The 14,938-nt window shown below is 35.9% G+C and overlaps 2 protein-coding genes across 5 annotated transcripts in view; one reads left to right on the top strand and one right to left on the bottom strand.

Annotated features, from left to right (window-relative positions):
- The window catches only part of LOC118263689 (carboxyl-terminal PDZ ligand of neuronal nitric oxide synthase protein), a 153,758-nt gene that overhangs the window by 124,240 nt on the left and 14,580 nt on the right, over positions 1-14,938 (bottom strand). The gene's annotated exons all lie outside the window — the stretch shown is intronic.
- On the top strand, positions 8,953-13,476 carry LOC118263713 (amyloid-beta precursor protein-like). 3 transcript variants are annotated; one of them, XM_035575868.2, is made up of 5 exons: positions 8,954-10,152; positions 10,455-10,542; positions 12,017-12,126; positions 12,744-12,849; positions 13,200-13,476. In XM_035575868.2, the coding sequence occupies exons 1-5, from the start codon at positions 10,065-10,067 to the stop codon at positions 13,360-13,362; spliced, it is 555 nt and encodes a 184-aa protein (XP_035431761.1). In that variant the 5' UTR covers positions 8,954-10,064; the 3' UTR covers positions 13,363-13,476. The 3 variants fall into 3 exon arrangements, 2 of the variants coding, with proteins under 2 accessions (XP_050560275.1, XP_035431761.1); XR_007707112.1 differs by lacking the exon at positions 13,200-13,476 and having other exon boundaries at positions 8,953-10,152; positions 12,744-12,782; XM_050704318.1 differs by lacking the exon at positions 10,455-10,542 and having other exon boundaries at positions 8,953-10,152.

Below are 14,938 nucleotides of genomic sequence, written 5' to 3'. Positions count from 1 at the left end.
CAACATAAATAAAACAAGGCAACTGTTCCACAGAATAGGATTTGCTTGTTTTAACAACTTTTATTAACTTTGCGAGCAGAAGATTTGTTCTGGGTTATCCTGTCAAACCAAAACGATTCGCTTCCCTACATGTCGCTCGCTTTAATGAACAACAGAAACGTGAACGCAACATTTTCGAAAGTTTAATAAGAAAACAAAATTTACTGCTTTAAAAGTAATTTAAACCAAACATACTTACAATATTAAATTAGGTTTAAGATAATATCTTATTTGTTCCGCTTTATCATTTCGAGCAATGTGGATGCGTTCAAGAAATTCTCGTTGAGTATTTAAACAGCAACGCATGAGCTTTTGTTTGACTTGTAATTGGTAACAATGTGGGCTTTGTTAAAGGGAGCGGTGCGTCAGTGAACGCGCGGGTTGCGCAAGCGGCCGGCCAGTGGCCACCGCACGGCTGCAACAGGCAGCGTGCGCGCAAGGAATCGCCCACAAAATTACACTAAATACCGGCTTTCACTGTGTGTGAGCAATTATTTCGGGCAACTATGTGTTCTACGAACCACAGAAATACCTATGGTCGTACAAATGTACTTCCTACTCATTACTAAGTACCTACTCAAATATCCTTGTGCCAATGTTTGTTTCCTTTTAGAAAATGATTTAAGAAATGTTTTTCCACCTGGCGATAAATTATAGGATATCATCATGACAACACAGATGTGGTCCAAATCGAAAAGTAATAAAAAATGCATTTCGCAGACGAAATTGCGATGGTGAGCCATCATTCCGAAAAATTAACTTCGTAATAACAATCCAATGGACTATGTTAAAAAAGCATTGGATTTTTTTGTTAAAAAGGAGCCAGAGCGAAGATATCAGGCAGGTGTCTGTGTTCGTGAGTTCATTCACCTTAAGCATCGAAGGTCAAACATGAAAGTGCGCTGCGATGCTGCACCATTCAAGAATTTGACATCTCTGTGTTATTACTGGCACATCACTATTCACACACATACATACACGTACACATTAGTATCTAATACCTGTTTGTGTTGTTATATTTACATTGCCAACTTTTTTCGTGAAGAATAACCCAGTTTCAAGTTTGTCAATGTGTGAGTGCGTGGTTGTGAGACCTTTATCTTTTAAAAGATTTCCGTGTGCGTCAAGTTTATGAGATTTTTGTCTGCTGAGTTCGAGGACGAATTCTAGAACCAGATATAGAGTTATTAGTCTCATTCAAAAGTAGTAGATTCGCTTAATGTATCCATGACCCATTGTATGTACAGGAGTTTTATCTAAAGCGAGCATCTTGTGCTCTTATACTCTAACTCTATTGTTCATATTTTTTCTAATGTTAGTCATTTCATAACATAACTAATTGTTGGGTAAATAATTTACAAAATTATGTAAATAATAAATAAAAATTGTTACAAACGAATCCAGAGCATTATGTTCTATAAACTTTACAAAGAGAACCAACATAACGTAACAACAAGAATACAAAAGAAAAAAGTAAATTAAGTTACTTATGTATAAGTAGGTGAAGGAACATTTTAGTCAAAAGATATCAAAGTCCAATAACTTATGCATGGTAATGTTATCATGCGTTATCATGGGGATTCTTTTGTGAGCCATGTAATGAATAAACCATTACATTCGGGTCCATTACGTGACATATTCAGAGGGTGTAATCTCGCAGATTTTACAGATTTACATCATTCCATCTTAATGTAACAGCATCACGGATTCTTTTGGACGAAAATTTAATTATTAATGCACCTCTGTATATGTAACACCCAGTTTTCGCCACTTGTGTTTCTCCTAATGTCTCATGAAGAGTAGAGGACGGATCCATTGCCCAACAAGGCAGTAGGTATGGAGCTGCGAACTACCTAGCGGGAGCTGCGGACTACCTAGCGGGTTTACCGGGGCTCCGGTTCGAAAAGCTGGTGTAGGAACGGGGTGGTTTTTAGCCAGTAAAAGTCCGACATTTTCTCGCCTGGCCCAGGGTGATTTACACCCTCGAAAAAAGACAGTAGGTATAGACACAATAAAATCACCCTCTTTGATACTTACTACTGAGTTGTACTGAAACATTGATTTTTCCAACCACTTCCGTAACCATATGATTTTATTTATATTTTTTATTATGTCATTTGTAATTTCAGTCTTGTGTGCACAGAGTAAACTCTCCCAAATCATGATAACAGTAACATGTCAAGGATAGACGCTAAGTAATTACGTATATTATTCGAAGTGTTGTAGATAACGTCATCACACCTAACTTAGGTATAATAATATTATAATGTAGTGGACTACAAGTAAATAAAGGTCAGAAGAATATCTTACTTTCAAAGACATAAGTAGAGTAGTCATACACTTACCTAGTAATATTTTGTTGGAAATAAAAGATAGACATTTGCTGTCGTTTAAACAATTTTAAGGAGAACATTTCCGTCATACATTATTTCTGTGTAGCTTTAACCATTAAGGCTGCACACGCGACGGAAGCTTAAAAAATGGAATCTACACTTTTGAACGAGCAAATAGCTTCCCTAAAGGACTGACCGACAGACAAACGTTATTAATATTATTATATTTGCTTTGACGTTCAAAAGTACCTTCCTGGTGTGATTGAAATAAATAATTTTGTGTAGTATAATAAGTTTTATATAATAATATATATATTTATTTATATAAATATACTTTTGACATATATTATTTGACCGTGGAATGGTTTAGGTAGCTGTAGCTATAAGAAAAAAATTTACTGGAGTTTACACATATTTTTCCATTAGGTAACTAAAACTTTAATTCGAAATGTTGGTGTGTATAAAAATAGTATTCCAGTAACCCGTTACTAACCAAATATTAGCTTAAAAAGGGACAATAAAACCCCTTGGCAATAATAAGTTTACAAACGCAAACAGAATAAATTGGTGAGGGGCCGAAATTATAAAGGTTTTGGATGATTGTGTACGTAAATCATTCCAATAAATGTCTAAGGGAAACCATAAACATTTCAGACCGTTTCACCAAGTAATTACATGTCAATTCCACGCCAAATGAAGTGATACAACCACGTTATGTTCATCGTGTAATACTTTATGTTAACTGAGTAGATAGTAGAACTAGACATTTTCCTAAAATTACCTTCTCAAATAAATCAGACAGCTTTTTTAACCAGAAAATCACCAAAAGAGCTAAAAGATCTGAAAGTCATCGTTATCACCTTAATTATAACATTTTCATTAGCTTTCCATAATAAAATTCGTCTTTGATAATGTACAAATTTTAATCTCTTAACACAAATCTAGTGTTAAGTAATGGATCTCAATTCTCAAATCATAGCTCTCTCACTAATTACATTAACTTTTCACAAGTTTGAATAAAGACACAAAGTAAAATGAACTTTGAAAAGAACAGCTGCTATTGCGCATAGATTAATTTATTTGAGTTATTAGTAATCTTTCATCGACCAGGGTTTAATAGGATGAGAATACGCAATATCACGCCTTTTATCCCCGAAGGGGTAGGTAGAGGTGCACATTACGGCACGTAATGCCGCTATAACCCACTTTTCACCATATGTGTTATAATATGTCCCATGTACTACTTACAGGGCATAAATCCAGACTTACCACAGAGAATTTTTCGAAAAACCGAAAAAAGCCCAGTAATACTTTGCCCGACCCGGGAATCGAACCCGAGACCTCTTATCTGACAGTCAAAGACGAGAAAAATATATTTAAAATGGTAGAAAAGAACATAACTGATGAAGGAAGTCGGGTTGATTAGGGCCAGTTGGCACTCAATCTGTGGAAAAGCCGTTTTTGTAACGGAAATGAATCGATAGACCAACGGACGTGCCTTCAACTTTTGTCTCAGATTATCCAAAGTTAGTTTAGCAGATTACGAGTGACCCATAAGAACTTAATTTGACACTGAGCTCTGTTTGTCATCAGTTCTGGGTATTGTAAATGTTTAAGTAACATATTATGTTGACATATAACAGAAAGTACATGTTTTACGTAAGCAAAAGAACGTGGGCAGTCATGCGGCCCGAAATGTCCTTTTTAGGACGAGCCACACAAGTAACGGAAGCTAGATAAGGTTTAATGTGGACAAGTACGTACGAGTATCAGTAGCCATAAAATAACCCGCTCCAGAGATGTTGTAAACAATCGCAAAAATTCAGAAAAGTTACCTAGGAAGAAGAAGATTCCTATGTATAAAAAAAATGTGGAGTTATCCCGAGATTTTACCCCCTGCGAGTCTCGCTTCCCTTGTCAATTAAGCTTGTCGTTCCGAAAGAGAGCGGCAATAAATAAGTCATCGCAGTCAGGGCACGTATTAAGTGAAATTATTTTCGAAGCAACACCATCTTTGACAGCAGTTTTAAAGTAAACAGGATAAACATTTATTTAGAACCTTCACTCTCTACTCTTTACTATGATGAAGACGAAATGTAAACGTTATGAAAATCAAATATCCTACAATTTGTTCAGTGCGCTTTTATTTCCCTTTGAACATATACAAATTGTGCTTCGCTGGAGACTGAAATGATAAAATGAAGCGGGAACAAACTATTTCCGCCGTCTTCAAGTAGATAAAACAAGTGAAGTGAATAAAGTATGTTTCAGTGATTTCAATTTATTTTATTGAAACACAGGATCATAGAAAATCCTATTTATTTACTGAACATGTCTAAATCATCACAATCATTGTCTAGTTTATAGAAACGAACGACCATAACTTAAATCGTTCTTGAATGTGCTTACAAGTCTTAAGGCAGCTCGGTGCATTGCTCTTTCGTACTTGAAGGCGTGCTTAATATCGGTCACATGATAAAGCGCGTTCACTTCCTCAAAGCCATGTATTAACGCACCGTTTGTTCGTTATGTAAGAGCGCGTGCTAAGCGCCGCGTCTCGCCGCACCGTGTCGGCCGACCGGCGCGATACGGCACGTGGGACCCTACCTTTACAAGCACCCAGTGCCCACCGACCTAATACAATGGCTGCCATTGAACCGACACAACTTTAACAACAACCGCTCCAATCATTCATTTGGTATACCTTCAAATATTTTATTACCAGTGAATAAGTACCTCTAATTATTTATTATTGTTCTACAAACATTAGTATGCGCGATCAACAAGTCTAGACTAATTTCCATACAGTTTTGGAATGTCTCAAAATAGTTATGAGTTCATTAGTTTATTACATTTTAGCTGTATCGGTCCAAAGAGCGCAAGTTCGGTACTTCGGAAAGCGGCTCTATATCTTGGGTAAGAGGTCCCAGCGCACAATATTGTCTGGACCCTTGATGTAAATGGAAAATTCTTGCTTCAAATAAATTAGGCATTTGGGAGCTTCAGTGGGGAGCTGTGAGGACCCTAGAGTGATGAGACTAAAGACAGTTTACGAGTTTAAAAGTAAAACAAGTTTTTTTACGCTTACATTAGTAGGATAGGATGTCGCTATTACAAATGTAAGAAACTTTTAACGATATCGTTAAGGTTTAGGGCTCAGCTACGATATTACCGCACTAAGACCGGACTAGGCACTAAGACAGTAGGCACATTAAACATTACTTAACATTATATATTCTCATCAAGTCACATTAAACATTACTTAACATTATATATTCTCATCAAGTCAAGAGGAATCAGAGTGCAGGTTCAATAAACAATCTGTAATTTATGGATATAGGAAGATACTTTGACTGTCAATTTGAACCAGTAGTTTAAGAATGACAACTTGTTAAAGTTTCTAAATTTTGTCACTCACTGACTCACCGATCATCAAAAGTCCAAGGCACTTCTAGCAGACTTAGAAGCTTCATATTTGGAATACATATAGAGTTTAGTGTCTTAATCATGGGAAAACTTAAATATTTTGTAATTTCGGTCCAGTTTTGCAAATACACCAACTGCATCAATAACTTTGTAATCCCATATAAATATATGGGATTACAAAGTTATTTATGCAGTTGGTGGTTGGTGGTGGTTATAAATTTAATAGGTGTAGATAGGTACCTACCATATGAGGCAAGGGAGGGGGTATAGGGTGGGTAAGGGTGTGTTTAGCCCATGAAACTGAACAACATTATTACTTGTAAAATGGTCGACGTAATGAAAAACACATGATTGGACATGTCTTGAAGTACGAAAATCTAATAAAACAATATATTATAATTTAAATCTGTTATATATAAATTGTTAGCGCGACTAGCCTCCTTACAGAAAAAGAAAAAGAAAAAGAGGAAGACTACATATAAAAATAAGAAAATATCATAAGACCTTTAACAAAATTCGTTAGAAGTAGATGGTATCAAAAAGAAAGGCTCTACAAAAAGAAGTGAGATCCCATCAAAAACATCCTGTAAAAAACCCAAGTCTCGCAGCTCAGTCTTTCTACCGTCAAAAGTTGTGAGATCCATGTAATACCAAGTCGGTTAAGACAGAAGTCTTAAGTAATTACATAAGTTATTATCATGCCAATATTAAAAATATTTAACGTTTTAAACAAATAGATCGACTTGGACATCGCATGAAAACAAAATGAATATTACAATATTATATTAGATTCTTTAGTCTCTCGCGCCTCACGCGATTGAAACTCTCGTTCCTGTTGGTCGCTGGCCCGTCGTGCTGTGTAGTGTGATACATACTAATAATCAAATCAAGCGATGTCCAAGTCGATCTATTTGTTTAAAACGTTAAATATTTTTAATATTGGCATGATAATAACTTATGTAATAACTTAAGACAGAAGGTCCTTCAAGTAGACACTAAATAGATTAACCGACTTGGTATTACATGGATCTCACAACTTTTGACGGTAGAAAGACTGAGCTGCGAGACTTGGGTTTTTTACAGGATGTTTTTGATGGGATAATCCTTTATTTTAACATTTTATACAACAAACAACATTTATTCATTCAGAGGAATGTCTTGGGAAGTTATCAAAGAAAACTTATTCTCCGTTAAAGTACTTATTATAGCAGCTGTTATTCAATAACCTACCTACGTAATGGGCTTAACAAACTAAGACCACCAATTTCACTTTCATAATACAACTTCGCGAACAAAATCCGTAGCCAACACTTGTTTTATACTTGTTCGAACTGAAATTACACATAAAGAAAACATTTATTTAAGAAGTATTTCCCTTCAGAAAGAGGGTAGCTTCGAAATAGATGGAGAAAATTGCGATAACAAGGTTCTAATCCTACTAATCCCAGAGGAATTTACGCGAGAAATAATGCTTTGTGGAACCGAATATAATATGAAAAGCAATTCACAAAGAAAGAGTGTTACAGTATATGAAAGCGGAACATAAAGTATTAATTATTTTGTGCATATTCGATTCATTTTGATACAGGATAATCTGCTACAAAGAGTGACAGCAATAAAATAAAAAATATAGATTTCATACCGACAAAAAAACAATGTAGATATGAAAACTTGGTGATTTACCGTGCGATTTCATTTGGCAATTAATTACTATAGAAAGTATGATGGATGTACAACTTCTAAAGTCAACTTTGTTGAACAAATTTTCTAATAAATCATTCATGTAATACCACCACCTGTTGAAATAATTTAAAGCCCAAGCCCAAGGTTTAAAATAGTAAGCATTCCTATTTAAACATAAATTACCATAAGAAGGAAACACGCATAAACAAAGTCAATCAGTTTTGTATAACAATATTGTATCGTTCCATCTAGTTCTAGCCAATCGATTTATAGTATTAGCCACACAATTGTTCGCGGGGTCATAACAATAGTTTATGTAGCCACAGGATCGCTTGAACCATTATTTCCTTTAATAAATTACTGCTTTACACCTGCACGAGGTGTAAGGTTTCGCATTCCTTCAATTTCCTGGTAAATACGTGGCGTTAAAGCAAACACAGGCATTTAAAGCTTTTAACATACTTCACTTCTCTACACTCCGCATTGTTTAATAGTAGGAATCTGGAGTAAAGTGGCAAGAACACTAGTCTTGCATTACATGAACCCAGTCTAATTTGCAAGGATTTGCAAGAAATTGCAGGGTTTATTTATAATCAAATCGTGTCTATTAAATTTTGCATATAATGATAATTATTTTGACTTCATCGCTAGTTAAATTATATCCATATTCATCAACGACATTTTTTTTCCACTCTAGCATTAAGTTTAGTGCATCGTTCATCTAAGAGACATGAGAGAGTACTACACTAAGTTAGTTAAGATATTGGAAGTGAAATTTTAAGGTGATCAGGTTTTATATTTTACAGTAAATATGAAATAGCGTCACGTAGTGTATAAGCTTCGGATAGCAGTCGATCTATCGAGGCGTGGCGGATTTACGCTGCCAACGATAAATGATCGCTCCTACTAGCTGAATGGCAAGGTTACACGACACCACTTACGAGATCGGCTATCGCAATTTTGAGCTTCCTTGGGAATATTTGTGCGTTAAAATGAGTTAAACTGGATTTAAATCAACGGCAACCGGTTCAGTTGAACGCAATTTGAACGTAATGTCTGTATTTATGTGTTGGTCGCATCGCGGTTCCTGGATTGTAGTAATATACGTTGTAGTATTCCATTTTGTATGTTATACTTTCTTGTACTTATTGTGGTGAAGTTTTGCTTAGGTGCGATAGAACATAAGTATAATTAAACTGCAACGCCAACTTCTAATACCTACATAATTTTACATAGTTCGATCATGAGATACTGCTCTGGACAATCCCACTTGTGTCCTTTCGGCTTTAATATCAGCCACTATCTAACAAAACAAATCAAAATAATCCATACTGATTATAATCCGTCCAATAACCATTAACACATAGCGTTCCATTTTCAGCGTTCTATTTATTCATTGTAAAATAAAACCTTCACAGTGCGAAACCTCTAACCAATATAAACGTATTAAAATTAAATAAATAAACTATTTAATTTATGAAGGACGTCAAACCATTTGTCGAATCGGTTTTACCGTATGTATTGATAATGCTTGGTCGCCAAATTATAAGCTTTTCGATCCAAATAGATTCAAAACTGTTTGCCCCATTAGTGATACCACATACTCGAGCTCATGCGGTCAATTGTCCATTTAAGAAAAAACAAGTGAATGTATCTCCTGGAGCTGGTGGACTAAAAAAAACTGAATTAGAGACACCCATAAAACGTGGACCAGTCTGCCAAGGCGGTGCAGCTGGCGCTGGAAGTGGAAGTGGACAAAAAAGAGCCATACTGCCAGGAAAAGTTCGCATGGGTTTCATTCCAGAAGAATGGTTTTGTTTCCTAAAACCAATGACTGGCGTCACGGGACCCTATTTTTTAATGATAGGTCTTGTAAATTATTTAGTCAGCAAAGAAATCTTCGTAATGGAACACGAATATTATATGGGCATTTCTCAATTCATAATGGTATATTATACGGTCACCAGATTTGGACCAAAGCTTGGTGCCTATCTTGACAAAGAAGTCGATGACTTCACCAAAGACTTGGAAAAAGGTAGAATAGATGAAGTCAATTTCCATAACAATACTATAAAAGAAGCAAAAACTGCAATAGCCAGAGCAAATGGACAAAAAGATTTGATACAGGCTAAGAAAGAAAATATTGCAGTGCAATTAGAAGCTATTTATAGGGAAAGAGCAATGTTGGTATACCAACGCGTCCGAGGCCGTTTGGAATATCACGTTAGAAAACAACGTTCTATAAATCGTGTAAAACAGAAGTGGATGGTCCAATGGATTATAGAAAACGTTGAAAGATCAATCACGGCAGAATTTAAAAAACGAGCGATGGAAAGTGCTATTCGTCAATTGACAACTTTAGCAAATCAGATACCTAAGAAATAATTTCACGAAACGACTGGAGAACACGTTGTTTTTTAATAGACTTAGCCACTTTGAATAAACAATGGTTTTACGTACCATAGAAATTAATTATTTTACAAGTTGGCACTGTGTTATTAAATTTTTACGAGTTGCTTACCATATCAGTGTGCAGATTGCTAGTATATCACTATTCTAGTTACAAAGAACAGCGGACAAATAATGTTTTTAAAATCGATTTTTATTTATATCCGAATTCTTTTTATTTGCTTCGATTTACCGATACTTCGCGCTCAATTAGAGGGGTCACGTGAGTTTTCTAATTAGTAAATTATCTTGTTATATTGTTTTATCGCTGTAGAAAGCACGTATTTACTTTTGGAGTTGATATTGACTATTATATTTTGCGAAGTAAATAAAATATTTTATTGAAATTATATTGTTACTATGGTTTACTACTTTTCTGTGTGTTATTTGAGCTCATATTTTTTATGGGTTCAGTACCAATTGATCTGAATGCTAATAAAAATTATGATACCAGTAAGAGAGATAATAGTATTAGGGACATGTTTACACCTGCTTCTCGTGTCTGTTCACTAACAAAAATTTTAGATGAACTATACAAAGTCGATTGGCATATTCGCTGTAAACTTCAGCCAAATGGTTTCGACTGTACTAAGAATGAATCAATGTCCTACAGGTAAGTACTTGTTATATATAATATTACTTTACTTAACAAAACATAAGTAATGGTTTAAAACGCTAGAAAAACATGCTTTAAGTCTTTGACTGCCAATAGAAAACTGATGAAGGCAAATCCTCTGCTAATGTCAGTCACCGGTGACCCCTACGGCGTTTAATGTGTTAATAAATAAATGCACGTAAATAATAAATTATAGATTGTGCAAGCTACCCCTATTTCTTGACTGAAGTGTAAACTATGTATGTGCTTTTAGTGCTCTTATAAAGAGGCGTAGTAAATAGAGTCTGATACCCTCTCTCACCTCACCCAGGTGAAAGGCCTGGTTGAAGATTTTGGATAATTATCCACTAAAAAGTTTCCATGATTATCCACTTACTGACATACAACACGATCTAATAAAGACGTTTTAAAATACGATTTTTCTGCATTCATATCAAGTTTAATACTCATCTATCCTAGAAGGTTAACAGTAATGATAATGGTGTAATTAATTGGCATTGTTTCAAAATGTTAGTTAGTCTTAATGTTGTCTATATTACTAAATTTCTTCGATCTTTTCATTTTAATATTATAAAGAAACAGTCGGGTTTTTTAGTTTTTTAAATTACCTTTTTTTATTTAATATTTTTTAGATTATTTTTGTATTTTGATATATCTAGTGTCACTCTCACAGTCAATACGAATCAAACGACCCCTATCAAGCGGAAATCCATCCAAGCTAGAGAGTGAGAAATATTCGAATTTGGCGCCAAAAATATTTTGTTTTTTTTTATTATTTTGATATATTCAGTGTCACTCTCACAGTAAATACGAATCTAACGACACCTCTCAAGTCAAAATCCATCAAGTCGTTTAGGCTCGAGAGTGAGAAATATTCGAATTTGGCGCCAAAAATCCGCCATTTTGTTTTTTTATTATTTTGATATACACAGTGTCACTCTCACAGTAAATACGAGTCTAACGACACCTCTCAAGTCAAAATCCATCAAGTCGTTTAGGCTAGAGAGTGAGAAATATTCGAATTTGGCGCCAAAAATCCGCCATTTTGTTTTTTTATTATTTTGATATACCCAGTGTCACTCTCACAGTAAATACGAATCTAACGACACCTCTCAAGTCAAAATCCATCAAGCCGTTTAGGCTGTAGAGCGTGCCAAACAATTATACATACATACATACATACATACATACATACATACATACATACATACATACACTCGAAAAACATAACCCTCCTTCTGGCGCAGTCGGGTAATTAATTGGCATTTTTGTTTCAAAATGTTAGTTAGTCTTAATGTTGTCTATATTACTAAATTTCTTCGATCTTCAGATAAGCACTAGGCAATGAATTCATTCATCCAGACAAGCAGTTCATGAACAATATGATTATGCGTTTGTATCTTTGGTTTCATTACATTTTATTAATTTTTGGGACTCGAATGTAATTAAATATTTTTTTTTGTCATTTAAGGTTTTATTACGATTTGAAAATGAATGCTTGCAAGACATTCCTGTATGGCCATTGTGAATTGCAATTCAATGCTTTTCAGTCGCTTCGAGACTGTACCGATACATGTGACGGTGAGTATAACACTTACAATATTTTTAGCACAACGAACTTCGTAAGTATTTGCTACTTTTCATTGTAATAGAGATTGCTTATCAGTGAAACTGTTGCATTCACCTGCAATATCTGTTTTTTTTTTTTATGAAACACGCCGGTAATCGAGCCGACGTATTACCTGATGGTAAGCAATCGCCGCCGCCCGTGGACGCTTGAAACACCAGAGGCGTTACAAGTGCGTTGCCAACTTTTTGGGAGTTAAGAATTTAAGGGTTGTTGTTCGGGAATCGGGGATTGGGAAGATTAGGAAGGGCAGAATTGGGCCTCCAGTAACCTCACTCACACAACGAAACACAATGCAAGCGTTGTTTCACGTCGGTTTTCTGTGAGGCCGTGGTATCACTCCTGTCGAGCCGGCCTATTCGTGCCGAAGCATGGCTCTCCCACACTTCTCTTTTACCAGAGACATCTTTTCTCCACTTTTGATTACGACTTAACTGGTAAATTCTTCTGCACTTCTTTTGTCAAGATATAAATACTGCGATATGTATGTACCGCTTGTACCGTAACTCCCAAATAATAACTAACATATTTCGTGACATATTTCTTAATTTCATTGTTGATTTTTGTACAGTGATTGGACACCAGTTTCTCGGTGAGGATGAGCAGGCGAAAATTTCTGATGACACAATATGTCGCTTGCAATATGACTTTGGATCTTGCAACAATTACTATCCAATGTAAGTTTGTGTCCCCTTTATAGTCGGATTATTTATCGGAAGGATAAAAGCCAATCACAACACACATTATAAGGGAAAATTTTGAGTGAGTGGTGGCCCCAATTAACTATAATTCTTTCCCTATGTCATGGGATGTACGTTTAACAAAAAGCATATCTGTTTGTAACTTTGTTTTATAACGAAGGGAAAATTTCAAGAAGCATATTGGAGAGAACGACTAAGAATGTGACTGAAGATTTCTTACTTAACTATAACCTCCCCGGTTGCCACCATCCATACGCACACCCATAGGGGGCACTGTGATTATATATTTACCTACAGATGGCACTTTATGGTATGTTTACCTACAGGTGGTACTTCGATGTGACTGAGCGTACTTGCAAGAGCTTCTCATACAGTGGCTGCGGAGGCAACAATAACAGATTTGCAACAACCGGCATGTGCAACACTAGATGTCAAACCGCGGTTGGCGATTATAAAAGAACAAAAACCGACAAGAAAAAACGCTTCTAGTCCACTCTAGGGCCCTCAGTCCCCGACAATTTGATAGACTAACTAAAACTTACCAATAATACCTTTGTTACGATTTATGCTCTTCTTGTATAAAATAAACTTATTAATAACTTATTGATTAGCTATGTGGGCGATATGCAGTTCAGCGGAGCTGCACGATGTTTTGTTAACTGAGAAAATTATGATATGCTACCTATCAATCAGTTTAGTTGTGATTTATTTACGTAAAAAAAAATATTAAAGAAAAGGAAAGCAATTTCATGAAAAGCGAGAGAATTATCAATTGCGGTTAACAATGATTGACCTCAAAGAGCCGCTTGGCCGGTCTTCAATGTACCGAGGACCGAGTCACGATTCAATGAAAGTATTATATTATTTGAACCCGAATGCCGTAACCTATAGAATAATACATCAACCCCAAAAACTAAATACGCGACTTCGACCAGCGAGCGTTAAATCAAAAGAAATATTTTATTGCTGAAAACGATTACTCACAAAAATTTCTAAGGTTTTTCAATACACTCGACTAAAAGTATTATTGATATTTGCTCGATTGAATGCTAAAGAAAAATTGAGGATAAACAATACCATCTCCATTATATTTGCATGTTGTGTAATAAATCATTGGATAAACAAATTGGAAATAAAAGATAATCGTCACTTTATTTAATAAATGCTCGTAAAAGCTGTCATCTGTAGGAGGTGTCATTAAATCCCGTTAGGGCCCACAACTGAAGGGAGGGCTGGACGCAGGATGCGGGCTTGGAGGATCGAGAGCAAGGTCGTTGTAACGCGCGAAGCGCTGGCGCAAGCGGCTCGCGACTGCACGCCAGCTTCCTACAATAATTACATTGGGCCATCGCCCTCAATTAGAGACGCTCACGTTCGAATGACTAGCTCCGAGCGTTCCGGCGAACCGACTGAGTTCGCTTGCACCCCGACGCTTAATGCTAGTGCGTGCACGTGTACTCACGGAACCGGTCCGGTCGGCGGCGGGCGGACCCGGTCGGAATCTTGGGAAGAGGCGCATTCGGACCTAATAAGTATGTGGTCTTGCCTCTGATGACTAAGCATGCTGTGATATCCGATTTAATGCAGCCACATATTCCAGCCTCGGCATTTTTCATTGAAGAAAAGATAAAAAGCAGTCGACGTCCCTTGCATGCGCAGGCGCAGTCATACTTACATTTTGTAGTAGTAACAGTAAATAGGCAAAAAAAGAAAACAAGAATATATCAAGTTCAAGGAATACAATTGTTTGAAAACAAAAGTAAGTAGGTGCATGACCGCAATATCTTTACATGATCTATAATATTATGGGTTTGTTAGTCTTTATTTTTGTTTAAGTAGGTATAAATATTTACGTCTGTCTGTCTGCCTATCTGATTCCAGTATTGTATAACGTGTTAATTAAAGTAACTTTATGAGTATTCCAAATTAAATAAAATCGTCAAATCAATCGACTATCATATTCTCTGTCATTCTGAAACATTTTGAGAAATCTATTCGACGAGATGACAAAATAGTGTCCCGGTCTCGATCTGATACGCAATAATGATGTGAGATCGATATTAAC

The sequence above is a fragment of the Spodoptera frugiperda genome, chromosome 25, assembly GCF_023101765.2.
Source record: "Spodoptera frugiperda isolate SF20-4 chromosome 25, AGI-APGP_CSIRO_Sfru_2.0, whole genome shotgun sequence".
In the NCBI taxonomy this organism is placed as follows: domain Eukaryota; kingdom Metazoa; phylum Arthropoda; class Insecta; order Lepidoptera; family Noctuidae; genus Spodoptera; species Spodoptera frugiperda.
The sequence above is the reverse complement of the archived record's forward strand: the minus strand, read 5'-3'. Positions and strand labels throughout refer to the sequence as shown.